At 46.8% G+C, this 15790-nt stretch overlaps 1 protein-coding gene across 5 annotated transcripts in view; it reads right to left on the minus strand.

Moving 5' to 3' along the window:
- Window positions 1-15790, minus strand: part of LOC146175281 (uncharacterized protein CG43867) — a 429718-nt gene that overhangs the window by 187448 nt on the left and 226480 nt on the right. For all 5 annotated transcript variants that reach the window (XM_084584707.1, XM_084584708.1, XM_084584706.1 and 2 more), the window contains exon 14: window positions 13246-13434. In XM_084584707.1, the coding sequence (XP_084440833.1) occupies window positions 13246-13434 (189 nt within the window). The remainder of the gene's footprint in view (window positions 1-13245; window positions 13435-15790) is intronic.

Consider the following 15790-nt stretch of genomic DNA (forward strand, 5'->3'; position numbering starts at 1 on the left):
CACTGTTGTTATTTTACCAAAAATTAAGGTTCGTATTGAGATGCTTCGGCATGGGACTGATTTTTGAGTTACAATGGCAACGCCGCCAGTGGGGCGAGTGTTGTCTTGCCTATCCTTCCTGAATACAAGATACTGCTTGAGAAAACTTGTGTCTTCTGGTTTTAGTGGGTTTCTTGCAGACAAAGTATGTTTGGTTGGTGCTCTGCAAGGATTTCATATACATCATCCAAAATATTTTGTAGTCCTCGACAATTCCAATAAGTGATGCTCTCAGTAGCCATTTTTGTAAGTGCGGAATGTGAATGAGGCAGTGGGTTCAAGACTCGCCACTGTTGTATTCAGTTTCGTTTTCGGTTTGTATTCTTTATTCCCCAGGGGGCATTTCTGTTGTTTGTTATATATATGTGTGCATGTGTGAATAAACAGGTTGTGTTCGTTCGGGACGGCTGGAGTCTGCTTCCACCTTCGAAAACACCACATTAGCCACGAGGATGCTGTGAAACTACTCCCAACCCCGTCGCACCATCTGGGACCACCACCATGAACTTCACCAATCTTGCTCCGCCACTGTTTTTCTTTCCTACACCCAGCCGTTCTTCATTGCCATGGGAGCAGTGGGAGCAGATGTTCAACGTGTACTTGGTGGCATCCGGAGACGCCACATTTGTTTCGCATTTGGAGACGCTAAAGATGTTTCGTCATCTAGCAGTGCTGAGCAAGTTTTGACTTTGCAATATTCCGCGCGTAGCGGAATTCATATTCAAGTGCAAGTCGTGAATGTCACTTCAACATTTCTTGTCAATTGAGGGTTGTCTGTTTCAATTCTGTCAGAGCAAGAGTACAGTCGATATTTTCAGAGGGTTCCACTCCTGCCTGCTCTGCATGTGACTCTGTTTGACTACTCTCAAAGGCCAATTTGTGTGCTAGGTTGTTTCCAGGCAGATGTTCAGTTTAAAGGCCGCACAGCTTCACAACATTTTTATGTTGTTCACCGAGGAACACGTCTGATCGGTTTTGACGGCATTCAGGCCTTGGATCTTCGCATTGAGGGTTCTGCTCTTAAATGCTTGCACACGTCCGTTGATCCGCTGCCGACTGTCAATGACCCGCTATCCCGTTCTATTTCCACACCGTCAAGCGAGCAGCTGCAACACAAAGATCTGCCGCCAGCCTTAGCAGATGAATGAAGTTCGCTTTTCAGTCCCGAGTTGGGTCATGCTAAGGGGTTCGTCCATCGCATCAAGACGCGGCAAGGCGTGCAGCCTGTAGCTTCCAAGCTTCCCCGTCTGCCATATTCTCTCCGGTTGCCAGTATCGAAGGAGCTTCAGAGGTTACTGAGCCTTGACATCATCGAGTGCATCGATGCTTCTGAATGGGTGTCCCCTATTGTTGCTGTTGACAAGAAAGATGGTAGCATCAGGATATGTGTAGACCTTCGAGAACCGAACAAAGCTATTGTTCCAGACAGTTTTCCATTACCCCATACAGAAGAGCTGTTTCACACTTTGGTAGGCACTGCACACTTCACAAAACGTGACTTAGCTTCTGCTTACCATCAGGTTCTTTTGCACCTTGACAGCAGGGATCTGACAGCATTCATCACTCATGACGCTCTTTTCCAGTTTAAGAGAGTTTGCTTCGGGTTGGTTTCTGCCCCAGCGGCATTTCAGAAGATGATGGAGACAATCCTCGACCATTGCCCTGGAGTGTTGTTCTACATCGATGATGTGATCATTTTTGGCAAGACCGCAGAAAAGCACCTTTCAAACTTGAAGACTGTGCTGCAAAAGATCAAAAACGCAGGCCTGAAACTGAACAACAAATGCCTTTTTGATGTTCCAGAACTTGAGTTCCTAGGGCATAAGGTCACTGCACGTGGTATCTCGCCACTCCCAGAGAAGATAGATTCCACAGTTAACACGCCAGTGCCAACTGATGTTGCCGCCCTCTATTCATTCCCGGGTCTCGCAGAATATTACTCGAAGTTTGTTCCACACTTGGCACAAGTGGTCGAGCCTATGAGAATCTTGCTTCGCAAAAATGAGCCGTTCATCTGGTCAGCTGAAACAGACAGCAGTTTCAGGAGGGTTAAGGAAATGCTTTCCTCGAGTACAGTCCTCCAGATGTTCGATCCGTCACTACCAGTAATCGTGTCGACCGACGCGTCTGACTGTGGACTGGGAGCAGTCCTGCCGCAGAAAAGTGGCCACGAGCGCCGCACAGTCGCTTTCGCATCTTGTACACTGTCGCCTGTGCAGAGGAAACATTCAGTCGGTGAACGGGAAGCACTAGCATGTATTTGGGCATATGAGCGATGGCACACATACCTTTGGGGTCGCCATTTCACAATTCGAACAGACCATCAAGCACTGGTGTCCTTGCTGTCATCCCAAGGACATGGAAGACGCCCACTCCGAATTGCACGCTAGAGTGCACGACTGCTCTGCTACAATTTCCCTGTTGAATACCGCAAGGTGTCCACAAACACTGTAGCAGATGCGCTTTCTTAGCTGCCAGCACCTACCTCGGAGGTAGAGATTGCTAAGGAGGAAGAAATCGTCTCGTTCATTGAGCCAGCCTGTCTAACACAGGAGAAGTCCAGGCAGGCCGCCCTCGACGACGGTTGCCTGGAAGCCGTTAAGTCATTCGTGCTGAGTTCCTGGCCGCCAAAGAAGTCCATACCAGAAGTGGCGAAACCATTCCACCCTATTCGGGAAGAACTGTCTGTTGTTGACAACTTGCTACTTCGTGCAGAGCGCCTCATTGTTCCATCCTCCCTCACGGCTCAGATCACCAGCACCGCGCATGAGACACATCCGGGTATCACGCACATGAAGGCACGACTGCGTGAGCGGTTCTGGTGGCCACGAATGGATCACCAAGTGGAAATGGCAATAAAAAACTGCCACATCTGCCTGGAGGCAGATAACTCCGCAAAAACATCACCAGCACCGTTGAAACCTGTTGAATGGCCTGAGCAACCGTGGCAGAAGCTTGGCCTAGACATTGTTGGTCCTTTGCCGCATGCAGCTTACAACAGCAGATTTGTCGTAACGCTTGTTGGCTACCATTTTAAATGACCAGAGGTACATTTTTGCAGCGAAGTGTCTACAACCACCGTGAAAGACTTTTTAATAAGTGTTTATGCCTGTGAAGGCTGTCCAGAAGAGATAGTAATGGACCTCAGTTCACATTGCACGAATTCATCACCTTCCTGCAAAGCAGAGGCATCAGTCTTTCGCATTCGTCGGTGTACTATCCCCAAGTGAATGAGCAAATGAACGATTCAATCGCACGTTGAAAAACTTCCTTCAAGTCTCATTCCTTGAAAGAAGACCACTCTGGCAAGCAGTCACAGAGCACATTGACATTTATCGATGTACTCCGCATGCTACCACAGGGGTCGCCCCAGCAGTACTGCTACATGGTAGAATGCCCCGAACCAGGTTGGATGTTGCAGGCTTTCCAGCAACAGTATTTGTGGAAGACCCAGCCAAGGAATTGGCACAACTCCGTCAAAGGGTCCTGCGTAAACATCAGAACAGCAAACACTACAAGGACAAAAGGAGAGCTGCCAAGAAGACTAAGAAAGCCGTAGGCGATTTTGTCCGTGTCAAGAAACCACCAGTTCGGTTCAAGGGAGACTGCGCCTTTTCTCCACCAACAAAAGTGATCGAGAGGAGGGGGCCAGCTTCTTTCAGACTTGGAGATTGGAATGCCTCCAAGGTTTCCAGGACCCCAGTCTCCTGGCATGCTGCCTCTTGCCACACCACAGCCCCGGTGTCCAGGCATACTGCCTCCTGCCACACTGCAGCCTCGGTTTCCAGGCGTACTGCAGCAGCAGCCTACAAGCCTGTCACCAGCGTCGACAGTGCGGCGCTCAAAGCGGCCGACCCGAAAGCGCCGGCCACTGGCCTGGCTACAAGACTATCAGACCCATTAGTTTGGACTGACATGTACATATGTGTAAATATGTAAATATGTGTACAAATAAATAAGTACAGTGTGCGTGCCTTGGAGTTTCCCTACTAATACTTGCTAACAACTAACCACTAAAAATATAGGGGGGAGTATGTTGTATTTAGTTTCGTTTTCGGTTTGTATCCTTTATTCCGCAGGAGGCGTTTCTGTTGTTCGTTATATATATGTGTGTATGTGTGAATAAACGGGTATGTTTTTTCGATTTGAAGCAGTCCGGCAGGCATCGCCTCTCATTGGCGGACTCTTTAGGCGCCTGGGAAAAAGTGACTTCCGGGATTGCAAAAGATTGGTGCAGCCGGTGGCTGCTTAGTGAGAAGCCGTGGTGGGAGCACGCCAGCAGCATTGCACTGCGTGCCCACCGTTACTAAAAGCAGCCTGGCCCCTCTGCAGGCTGCCTCAGCATTGAGAGTGAAGGAAAGCACCATTTCTTCCGCGCCTCTCCGTATGTTATCTTCTCGGTTCAGTTCAGTTGTTCAGTCATGTTTGACTCTTCGTGACCCTATGGACCATATCACGCCACGCTTACGGTCTCTCAGTATCATCCTAACATCCCATAACTTCATCTGCAGCGCCTCAAGGATGCCATCTTACCACCGCGTTCGCTGCCTACCCCTTTCTCCACTGACCCTCAACCTTTCCCAACATCAAATCTTTCTCCAGCAACTCCTCTCTTCTCATCAGATAACCAAAGTAGCTGAGCTTTAACTTTAAAATTTGACCCTCCAATGAGCAGTCAGGGTTTATGGTCGATGATATAGACTGATTTGATCTTCTGGCTGTCCAAGGAACTCTCAAGAGTCTCCACCAGCGCCACAATTCAAACGCGTCAATTCTTCGGCGGTCAGCCTTCTTCACAGTCCAACTCTCGCATCCATACATCACAACTGGAAAGACCATAGCACGAGTTATACGGATCTTGGTTGACAGTCTGAGGTCTCTGCTCTTTACTAGGCGGTCAAGGCTAGTCATGACTCTCTTTCCCAGAAGCAGGCGTCTCCTAATTTCATGGCTGCAGTCTCCTTCCGAGGCAATCTTGGAGCCCAAGACGAGAAAATCTGTCACAGCTTCCACTTCTTGTTCCTTGATGCTCCAGGACTTGATAGGGCAAGACGCCATAATCTTTGTCTTTTTAATGTTCAGTTTAAGCCCATACTTCTCACTCTCTTCTTGTACGTGCATCAGAAGTCTCTTGAGTTCCACTTCCCTTTCTGCATTAAAGTGGTATCATCCACATATCTAAGGTTGTTGATACGTTTCCCAGCAACCTTCACTCCAGCTGAAGACTCGTTCAGACCGGCCTTCCTCATGATGCACTAGGCCTTGTCTCACTCCTTTCTCAATTGAAACTAATAAGTAAGACCATGCCCAGTTCTGACTGTGGCCTCTTGCCCTTCATACAGGTTCCTGAGGAGACGGATGAGGTGAATTGGAACTCCCATCTCTTGGAGGGCTTGCCACAATCTGTTGTGATCTACACAGTCAAATGCTTTTGCATAATCAATAATGCAGAAGAAGATGGGCTTCTGGAACTCCCTTGCTTTTTCTATGATCCAGCGAAGGTTGGCAATCTGGTCTCTAGTTCCTCTTCCCTTGCGAAACCCAGCTTGTACGTCCGGAAGCTCCTGATACACATACTGCTGCAGCCTACCTTGGAGGATTTTCAACATCACCTTGCTAGCATGCGAAATAAGTGCGATCGTGCGGTAGTTGGAACAATCTTTGGCACTGCCTTTCTTTGGAATGGGGATGTAAACTGACCTCCTCCAATCCTGTGGCCACTGCAGTGTTGTCCAAATTTGCCGACATAATGTACAGCGTCATGGTTGAGGTTTTGAACCAACTCAGCTGGAATGCCATCATTTCCGCTAGCTTTGTTCTTAGCAAGGCTGGCTAAGGCCCATTCAACTTCACTCTTCAGGATGCCCAGCTCGAGATCAGTAATCACAACCGTCCTATGTTGGGTTTCCACATCCAGGTCCTTCTTGTACAGTTCTTCTGTGTATTCCTGCCACCTCTTCTTTATCTCTGAGGCTTCAATGAGGTCCTTGCCTCGTTTGTCCTTTACCCCGCCCAGCTTAGCACAGAAGCTTCCTTTGATATCTTTGATTGTCTTATACAGAGCTCTTGTGTTCCTCAATCGGCTGTTGTCCTCAAGTGATTGGCACTGTATGTTCAGGAAGGCATTCTTATCTCTCCTTGCTATTTTCTGAAAATCTGCATTGTGAACCTTGTATCTTTCTCTTTCCTCCATAACTTTTGCCATCCTCCTTTCCTCAGCTATTTGCAAAGCCTCTTTAGATAACCAGTTTGCTTTCTTGCATTTCTTTTGCTTTGGAACTGCCTTAGTAGCAACTTCTGGTATTATATCACGAACATCAGTTCACATCTCTTCAGGCTCTCTGTCTTCTAGATCTAATTCTTGAAATCGATTCCTCACTTTCACAGCATATTCTGATGGAATTTGATCCAGATCATACCTGAAAGGCCTTCTAGTTCTCTACGTTTTCCTCAATTCTCGGTTACCTTCAAATTATCACTTCCTTTTCTGCCTGAAAGGCCACACAGGACCGCGAGTATGCAGGGTGTGTGCTCTCACAATTCACACATTTGAAGTCAGTTGCACTGCAATTATTGGTTGCTTGATCATGTGCTCTGTATTTTGCACAGGTCCTTGGCATGTCTGGCTACCATGCCCGTACCGCTGACCCTTGAAGCACCTGCGGGGGCTTGGTATGTACGGGCTAACTTTGCATCGGATGAATTCCACATTGATGAATTCAGGAAGTGTGCTCTGGTTGAAAATGAGAACAATATGTTTCGTTCTTATTTCCTCACTCTTTCGCCTGATCTTTATTCTTCGAACTGCCGTTACACCTTGGTTCTGGAGGCCCTCAAGAAATCTGATTCTGTTCCATTTAGGAGGTCTCACTCAAAAACTACTGACTGGCAGCTTTTAAGACTGCGGTGGGATGATACTTGAACGTCAAGGTGAGCAAATGACTTTGTTATGAGGAGCTTGTCAGACTGGCTTTTTTCTGATACCTCTCTCAGTAGGTCACCAGATCCTAGTTTTTTCGCTTTATAGTTAGTTAGCTCCAATGATGGCCTTCAGAGAGTTGGCAATCAGGAAAACTGACAGTTCATTTACAGGTTTAGATTCTGTTATAGAGCGCAGGACAAGAAACTTTGGGAAAGTTCTCAGTTGGTGCCGTGATTTTTTGTGTCACTTCAGTGCGACTCCTTTTCGGAGGTCGATCAGGTTTTTTTTAAGATAGTTTTTCCATGCAGTATGGATAGTCTAAGGGGTCCTAATATATGTCACCTCTGGTTTACTCTTATACGCAGAAGAAGGTCCCAGAGCCCCTCGCCTAGTGGACAGGCAAGGAGCCCATTAGTCAAGACTTGACCCCGCCTCGACCGCCACCGTTCCAAAGGTTTCTTCCCTCCACCTCTCAACCTTTCGCTATGGTACGGATGACAGCATCAGTATGGGGGCTCAGGGTCCGCGATGGTGCCAAGCACTAACACCTAGTTTACACAAGGTGCTCCTACCGGGCCAGTTTTGTGTATTGTCACAGAGTTGTGACAATGCCGATGACAGCAAACAAAGAAACTGCTGTTGAAGTTAAACTGATGGGCTAACTTGCACCTTCAAAAGAATTAAACAACTTGCAGCGGCGGTAACAGCAAGCGTGCTCGTTGGTCATCATATAAAGAATAGCATTCAGCAGTGCTTAATTTAAGGTCGGCATAGAAACATTGAGATATAAACCAGCTAAAGGATAGGAAGCAGTTATGCTCGCCTTCCATCGTTCGAGAACTTATCTCGGCACATCTCACGCTACTAATAAAATAATAAAGCCACATTTTGCAACACCAAGCATGAAGTAGCAAAGAGCACCAGATTGTGCCATAGTGATAAGGCCGCATGCCGGCGGCTGTTGAAAGCAATTTGAAAGGTTCAAGGCAGTATAATATTACCCACTAAGTGCTAATCTTGGTCCGTATTTAGAGTCGTTATCTCGCTAGCCTCAAGTCATTTGACTGGCGAATGAGCCCGACCCGCAAGTCGAGCTGACATTCAGTTGCGGCATTTCTGGATGACTTGAGGTCAGAAAGAAAACGGCACTTCTGAAAACGATTCAATACGGGCCCTGAAGTTTAGCTGGAGCAGGCAGGCTTTGTACACCACAACGTTAGACATCATACAAGCAAGGGGGATGTTGCAAGTGTGGATGGCCGGCTGGTAGTCGGCAACCACTTGAGACGTCCTTGCCATCATGCTTGCGAAGTACAAGACGACGCACTGAGCCGCGAACTCAAAATGAGCTGACATTATTTATTTGACCTCGCCACTAGCTCAGCAGCCAGGCATGGCCCAGCTGTGATGGGGTGCTGCATTTAGGCTAACATTGTGGCTCTCCTTCTCTTCCTAAGATTAGAAGTATGGGGTCACATTGTTAGTCACCTATTAACAATGGGGTCACCTATTAGCCCTTATCTCATTAAATAACTAAGGACTTGAAAAATTGCAGACCAATCAGTTTAATATCAGTTACGTACAAGGTATATACCACGGTTCGCTAATAGAATCAGGACAACCTTAGACTTGGATTGGAAGCAATTGGATTCCAAGGGAAGGAAAGCGTAGCAGGGGGTGGCAGAAAATTGGGTGGGTGGATGAGATTAAGAAATTTGCAGGGGTGTATTGGATGCATCTAGCACAGGATCGGGTTAATAAACCATTCCAGTAATTTCGGCGTGCCACCTAGCAGCTGCGCTAAGCCCACTGAGAAAACGGAGCGCTGCCACGTACCACCGCCCTCACGTCTCTCCATCCATTTCTCCGACTCTTCCAATCTTGAGACGAACCTTTCTTTGCCATCTCAGCATCATGGCTGCGCTGCTGCTTCCCGCAGTTTTCTGTTAATTCTGCTGTGCCCACCGTTCTTTTGCATCATGTTGCACAGTTGGGTGTTGCGTTCTCAATCCATGGATCATACGCCGACATGCAAAGATCAGCGTTCGCCGACTGCAGCTCTCCATGGCAGTGCGCGCATGCGCTGTGTGGAAACAACTCTTTTCCTCCTATCTGCGCTGATGCGAGCATCTGCTGGAATGTCGCTACCCTCTTTCTCCTCTCTGTAATGAGCCCATAACTGGGGACATTGCTGACTTCTACGTGACGCGCTCTGAGTCGCTGGAAATGTCATCAGGTTATTGCACCACTAATCTCAAAACTTTGTGCGATGTCGCCATGCCGTCGACGAGCACCGAGCGCATCATCCAGGCGCACCTGCAGCCGCGTTTTTAATCGCCAGAAGCGTTGCAGGAAGTCGCCGTGAAAGTACAAGCTAAGCCAAGTTCCGTGCCTGCAACAGCATGAAAAATGGGACTGATGGGTGAGGGCCAAGTGCTCGCCAGTGCAGAGCCAGCGGACGAGTTCCTCGTTGTGCAAGTCCCGGCCCTAAATGAGCTTCTGGAGAATGCCAAGTGCCAGCACTGCTCGCAAGCTGGACTTGCGGTTCAGCTTGGAACAAGGCTTGGGTTGGCAGCGCAAATGATGCTGACATGCGCTTTCTGCGTTACCGGTCGCAAAACAGTAGTCATCGTTGCGGAAAGAAGGTCGCAAATTTTCATTGTTAACTTGAGGGCTGTATAGGCTGTCGGAAGCATTAGTAAAGGAGCAACAGCGCTGCCAGATTTTTGGTCGATAATGAATGTGTCTCACAGGGGGTTGCATCATAAAACCTTCCAAAAGCATTTGAAATCATAATTTTGACTCGCCAGTGAGGCAACTGTTGCCAATATTTTCTTCTGACGCTGGAGCGGCTGTGCGCACTGTTTACACTGAGATGGACCTTGCGTTTACCAATAAAATAACATAACCCCCTCATTAGTACCAGCTTGAAAGGCATGTTGCAAATGCATTGCTGCCAGTGGCTTTCTGATGTCCGGCTCCTCAGATGTTGGGAAAAAAGCACAAAATGCTGCTGAGAGCGTGCATTAGGTCATCTGATCTCTGCTTCCAAAAGATGACAACGCGTCGTTGATTGCAACAGAGACGGCTGTCAACGAGGCAATATGCAAGTACAATGCAGGGTCTAGCACCGCTTATGCAGAATACTGTGCCACACTTGGTCAACAAACTGACCAACATGCTCTTCACAGAATAGCAGAAAAGGATGCCTTGCGGAAAAGAAAGGCAGCAAAAGCACTTCAGTTCCGAGGCAAGGCATCCAAGAAACTCCATGTTGAAAAGGACACAAAAGACTACAGCCCTGGTGCCTTTTGATAAAGTGCAATAAGAAGTACAACTTTGAAAGCTATTTTCTCAGAATTGCTTTTTTTGTCACCTGGTCTGACTGTTCCGCTGATTTCTTCGCGACCGTTGGGTCTATTTCAATGCCATTTTTTTCACCGCATTCCTTGAGAAAGGCTGCAGGTGGTGACATCCTTGCTTTCTTGGTACTGTAATTGCTGACTTTTTAATTCAACTAGTTGTTCAAAGTCTAGATGCCTGTTGTACGGTCACCTTACAAAAAAATGAAAGCTGAAAACCTTTATCTTGTAAATAAAGAAATCTAAGAATGTCACGACCTCGTCCATTTATTTTGGAGTGCCAAGCATTATGAACAAGTCTTCTATCATGTTTCGTAAGTCACTAAGGTTTGGTACAAGATGATAATTATAAAAGTTCACTAATTAAAAACGCTTTTGAAATATTAGTTTCAAATTTTTAAGGTAGTATCACAAAAAGCTACTAACAACTCTGCCAATTTTCATCAAAATCCATAAAAAAATGGCAAAGTTGATCCCCAGCACCATGTCCCACGTTAATCCAATGCCATAGTTGCCCACTGCGTGGCGTCCAGCTTGCTTTCTACCTACCTTGGCACTGAAGTTGCCCATCAGTAAAGAATAATGTGTTTTTACTTTCCCCACTGCTGATTCTACATCTTCATAGAAGCTTTCTACTGCCTGGTCATCATGACTACATGTAGGTGCGTATGCTTGTACAGCCTTCAGGTTATACCGCTTATTTAGCTTAATTACGATGCCGGCTACCCTCTACATTTATGCTATGAAATTCATCTCTATTACCAACTATATCCTTATTGATAAGAAAATCTACTCCTAGTTCTCGTCTCTGCGGTAGTCTGCAGCCTATAAATCATAAGCAAAACCACTCTAGTCTCATTTCATCGTCGTGCATCATATCACACCGAAAACTATACTTTATGTGGTGACCAAATATTGCATGCAACAACATATAAATACCTGGGCATTTCATTTACTCAAGATCTTACCTGGACATCTCATATAAATAACATCACTAACGAAGCTAACCGTGTTCTAGGTTATCTTAGGCGAACACTAAGACTTGCTCCCACTCACATAAAACTGTCCGCTTATTTAACCTTAGTCCGCTCCAAACTAGAATATGCTTGCTCAATCTGGGACCCACACCAATCTAACCTTACAAAAACACTCGAATCCGTCCAAAACAGAGCGGTAAGATTTGCCTTTTCAGACTATTCATATCACACAAGTGTTTCATCACTAAAAGACAAAGCTAACCTTGCAAACTTAGAATCCCGCCGTAAAACCACCAAGCTCTGTCTTTTCCACAAATTCTATCACTCACCCCTGCGCAATGCCGTTATCACCCCTGCGCATCGCCACTCAGCCCGGATCAACCATCAACAAGCCGTCCAACCCCCTCATGCATCTACGTCATCTCAAGTCATTTTTTGTTCTAACAGCAAAAGATTGGAACTGCTTGCCTGCCGAAGCTGTGACTCATCTCGACAACACGTGCTTCAAATCCTTCATTGAAAATATAATAACTTGATGTAAGCCCACCGCTCATGTAATGCCTCTCGTGGGCCTTTGAGGTACTAATAAATAAATAAATAACACAGTACATGCCCGCCCTTCAGTGCAGTATATGCCTCATTCGGCCTCATATGCCTCATTCGGCCTCCTAACCTCAATGAGCCCTATGACATCCCATTGCATACCTTCTAGTTCCTCTAACAGCACTGCTAAACTAGCTTCACTAGCTAGGGTTGTAGCATTAAACGTTACCAGGGTCAGTTTACAATGGTGGCCTGTCCCCGGAGCCAAAAATTCTTAGCATCCCCCGCTGCATCAGAGGTCTGACCACTGCCGTGGTCAGTTGCTCCGCAGCCGCTGGTGGCTGAGGCCGGGGTTTTGTAGGACTAATCATGGGAGGTTGTGGCCAATTACTGCACCAGGGTGGCCAACTTCTGTTCTGGCGAGGAAGTGCATTGCCAGAGATGATCACCGGCATCAGGTAACACTCGAAATCTGTTTATGCAATTCTATCTACATGCAGATTTTTTGTTTAATCCAATGGAGAATTTCGCAAAACCGGGATTCGAACCACGGTCCTTTTGCATGCGAGGCGGATACTTTACCTCTACTCCACCGCAGGGAAACAAAAGTAAATAAATACAGGTATCCCTCGAAGCATCAACTAACACAGTGGAGAGTGCCACTGCTTCTGAAATTGGCCACTGTGCATCTCTCCGAGGAAATGCAGGCATAACTAGTCCAAGACCAAATAACACAATAGCGAATCCTAAGTACACCCCACACATCCTGCAATTGATCCAAACCCCTTCATTGGCCCAGTTTGAAATCTGGAAATTCAATATTCAAGCAACAAAGACTTCAGAAGTGGACAAGCAGAGTACAGTAAGCTGCCAGTTGGCATACACAATGTTGTTACGTCAATTACGCTGCGCCGCGCAGCGCTGCTCATGAAGAAGAGGAGGACGAGGTGGGAGCGCGTGGACTGGAGACGAGGACAAGCCTTACTCTGATTGTGCCTTGCATTCAGGCATCCCCCCTCTTACCTTGTAATAATAAACCCACCCATGTAATCTCGAGAGTGAGCCCAAAACACATAATGGATGAACAAAAGAGAAGATGACAAGAGAACTAACAACTGAAGGCTGCATTGCATCGTAATTCTTGATGTTCTTTTTTTACACATTTTTAAGGTGATTTTTACAATAAGCCTTCAGTTCTAAGTCAGCACATGTGCCGCCTTCCCTTTTGTCAGTTTGTTATGTGTTTCGAGCTGGTCCTCAAGAATAATGTTAACCACTATGCTCAAAATGGTGCACTGTTAAATTACATTTCTGCCACACAGGATACCTGCACAATGCTCTCTCAACTTGATCCTTCACATAAAATTAACAAGAACGGTCTAAACCACCAACGCAACCTCACCATCTCCTGTCGGGTGGGGAAGAGCAGGTAGGTGGGGCTCTGGTTTTGGGGCAGAAGGGCCACCGTGAAGTGCTGCTGCTGCTGGCCAGTGGTCGAGCGGTCCGCCCCAGTCTCATCCTCATCACTGTCCGACAGATGGAGCACCTCTTCCACCCGGGCGTCCCGCAGGGGAATCTGACCCAGGGGGTTCTGCATACAGAACAAGTGGCAGCATGTTCAGGAAGAGTGATAACTGCCTCCTAAGTCCTTCCGTCCAACCGATATAACTCTCCCGAGTGGATCTCCTTCTGTTCTCCTTTACTTTGTATTGTATTTTGGAGAGAGCCTTATTGTAAAACAGAAAAAAAAAAGGGTGGTACGCAGGATGAAATTGAGGACAATATAATTCTCCAAAATTTTGATGCCTAACATATGCAAATAAAGGGCAAACAGTGCAATAGACAGAGCAGAAGAACCACAGGACTAACAACTGAAAGTTTATTCCATGCAAACAACACAATGGAAAAAGTGGCCAATCTATCGACAAATCAAAAGCAGGCTTAGCTATGTGGAGCCTCACTATTATCTACATGGCTTGCACAACCTTGTTTTTGTTTGTTTTTTTCTCATGTGATAAGCTTCCATAATATCTTGTGCGGGTCAGGTGCTTGTACAGGATATCACAATGTGCAAGGAAGAAAAACAAGATTTGCATTTACGGACATGGTCAATGAGACTAGTAAATTCGTTAGCATCCAAGTTATTTGCATGCTCCAGCTATCAAATGTGTATTAATGCCCTGTATGCTCGATGTACACTTGTCTGCATGGCATTGGGATTTTTTAACTACCTCTCCAGTGCATGGCACATACTTTGTTTCATGCTTAGCCCCACAGATTCTTTAAGCAGCAGCTGCAACGTATGGGCTGCACCTACTATGTAAGCATAGATGTGGCTTTCCTCCTCCAAATTGGAATGGCAAAAACCCAACTAGAAATAATAAAACAGCACCATAATGTCGCATTACTAACTGCATACAAACAATTTTTCTGGCTAACACCTACAACAGAGAGGCCTTAAAATAGGGTCCTAGAATGTAAGTCCATAGCATACAATGCATTCAAGGGGGCAACAGAGTACACCAAGATTGACAGTTCACTTTACGTGGTGTGTTATCGTCGAGTACCACATAGCTTCGTGGTTCCTTGAGCAGGGACTGTAGCTTGCACTTGGTCAGGCCACACCAGCATGCATTTGCCATTTTGTATTGACTGTTGCTCGTTGGCACCTATTAAAGTCACTGGCTTTCTTCTGCTTGTATGCAGCTTTCTTCGTAAAATTTCTTCCCTTGATGGCCAGTTCGGGCGTAGCTGCTGTTAGCTGTTGGAAAGTCTGGTCTTCCCATCAAGAGCTTAGCAAAAGGACCGAGCGAGGATCCTCTGCTTTACGGAATATGTTTTTCATGGTCCCAATCATTCTCTCAGCCTTGCCATTTGACTGTGAATAGGGTGGGCTGTTGGTCACATAGTCGAAGCCATAGCCATAGCAAATGCAGCGAATTCCCGAAGAAAACGGTGGGCGACCTGACCTGACCTCTTGACCTGCCTTGCAAGATGCTGGCATCCATGACAGCTTGGAGTGATGCACTCCTCAAGCGTGTCTCTGGGAAGCTCGAGTAGCAGTCAACCACGAATTTTTTACCCTTGAGTGGTCTCTGTCACTGACCTTGAAGCAACTGGGTGATGCTGGGCTGAGGTTATCGGTGCAGCACATACAACGAGGAACGAGAGGAGAGATCTCAGCTGAAGGTTGTGTCTGCAACAGGACTGCACCAAGTACAAAGGAACTTGGGTCCTCGGAAATGGCAGTGGTATGTGCTGGACGGTACGAGGCCATGCAGCGATCTGACATTAAGACTTCCTTAGCAGATGCTGCCGCTTGATCTTGCTGTCAGGTCCAAGAAGTGGACTTGTTCAGGAGGCTTGAATGGGTGTTGTGACATCCGAGAGGTGTGGCAAGAACTAGGCCATGTGTTTCACCACTCCCAGCAGTCTAGTCTTCTTACTCCAGCAACATCCTTAGAAGCTTCCATGACTCTGCCCACTTCGACATTCCCTGGGCTGGGCCTGAAGCCTTCTGCTGAGACAGTGACCCCTAGGACAGGTTCCTCAGAGACTCCAAAACGGCTTTTTTCTGGTTGGGTGTGATGCCTGATTTTTTTTAAGCTGTGACAGCACTTGGTCCAGTCTGGAGTCATGTCCCTGGCAAGAGCAGCCAGACTGAGATATCATCAATCATGTTCACCACACCTCCTTAGCCTTTGAGGATATTTGCAATTTACTTCTGGAAGTACTCTGGAGCAGAGCTGATGCCAAAAGGCAGCAGGCAAAAGCAGCATCGGCCAAATGGGGAGATGAGTGTAGTCAGCTCCTGGGACTCAGGTGAGAACTTTCCCTGATAGTAGCTTGCGGTTGCATCTAGCTTTGAGAAAACTGTAGCATCGCCAGCGAATCTTACCCGTGAAGGACTTACCCGTGAGTTGGAAGAATGTGGCATTCTCTCAGGC

This window comes from Amblyomma maculatum, chromosome 11, assembly GCF_055883805.1.
Source record: "Amblyomma maculatum isolate TAMU_Amacu chromosome 11, ASM5588380v1, whole genome shotgun sequence".
In the NCBI taxonomy this organism is placed as follows: Eukaryota; Metazoa; Arthropoda; class Arachnida; order Ixodida; family Ixodidae; genus Amblyomma; species Amblyomma maculatum.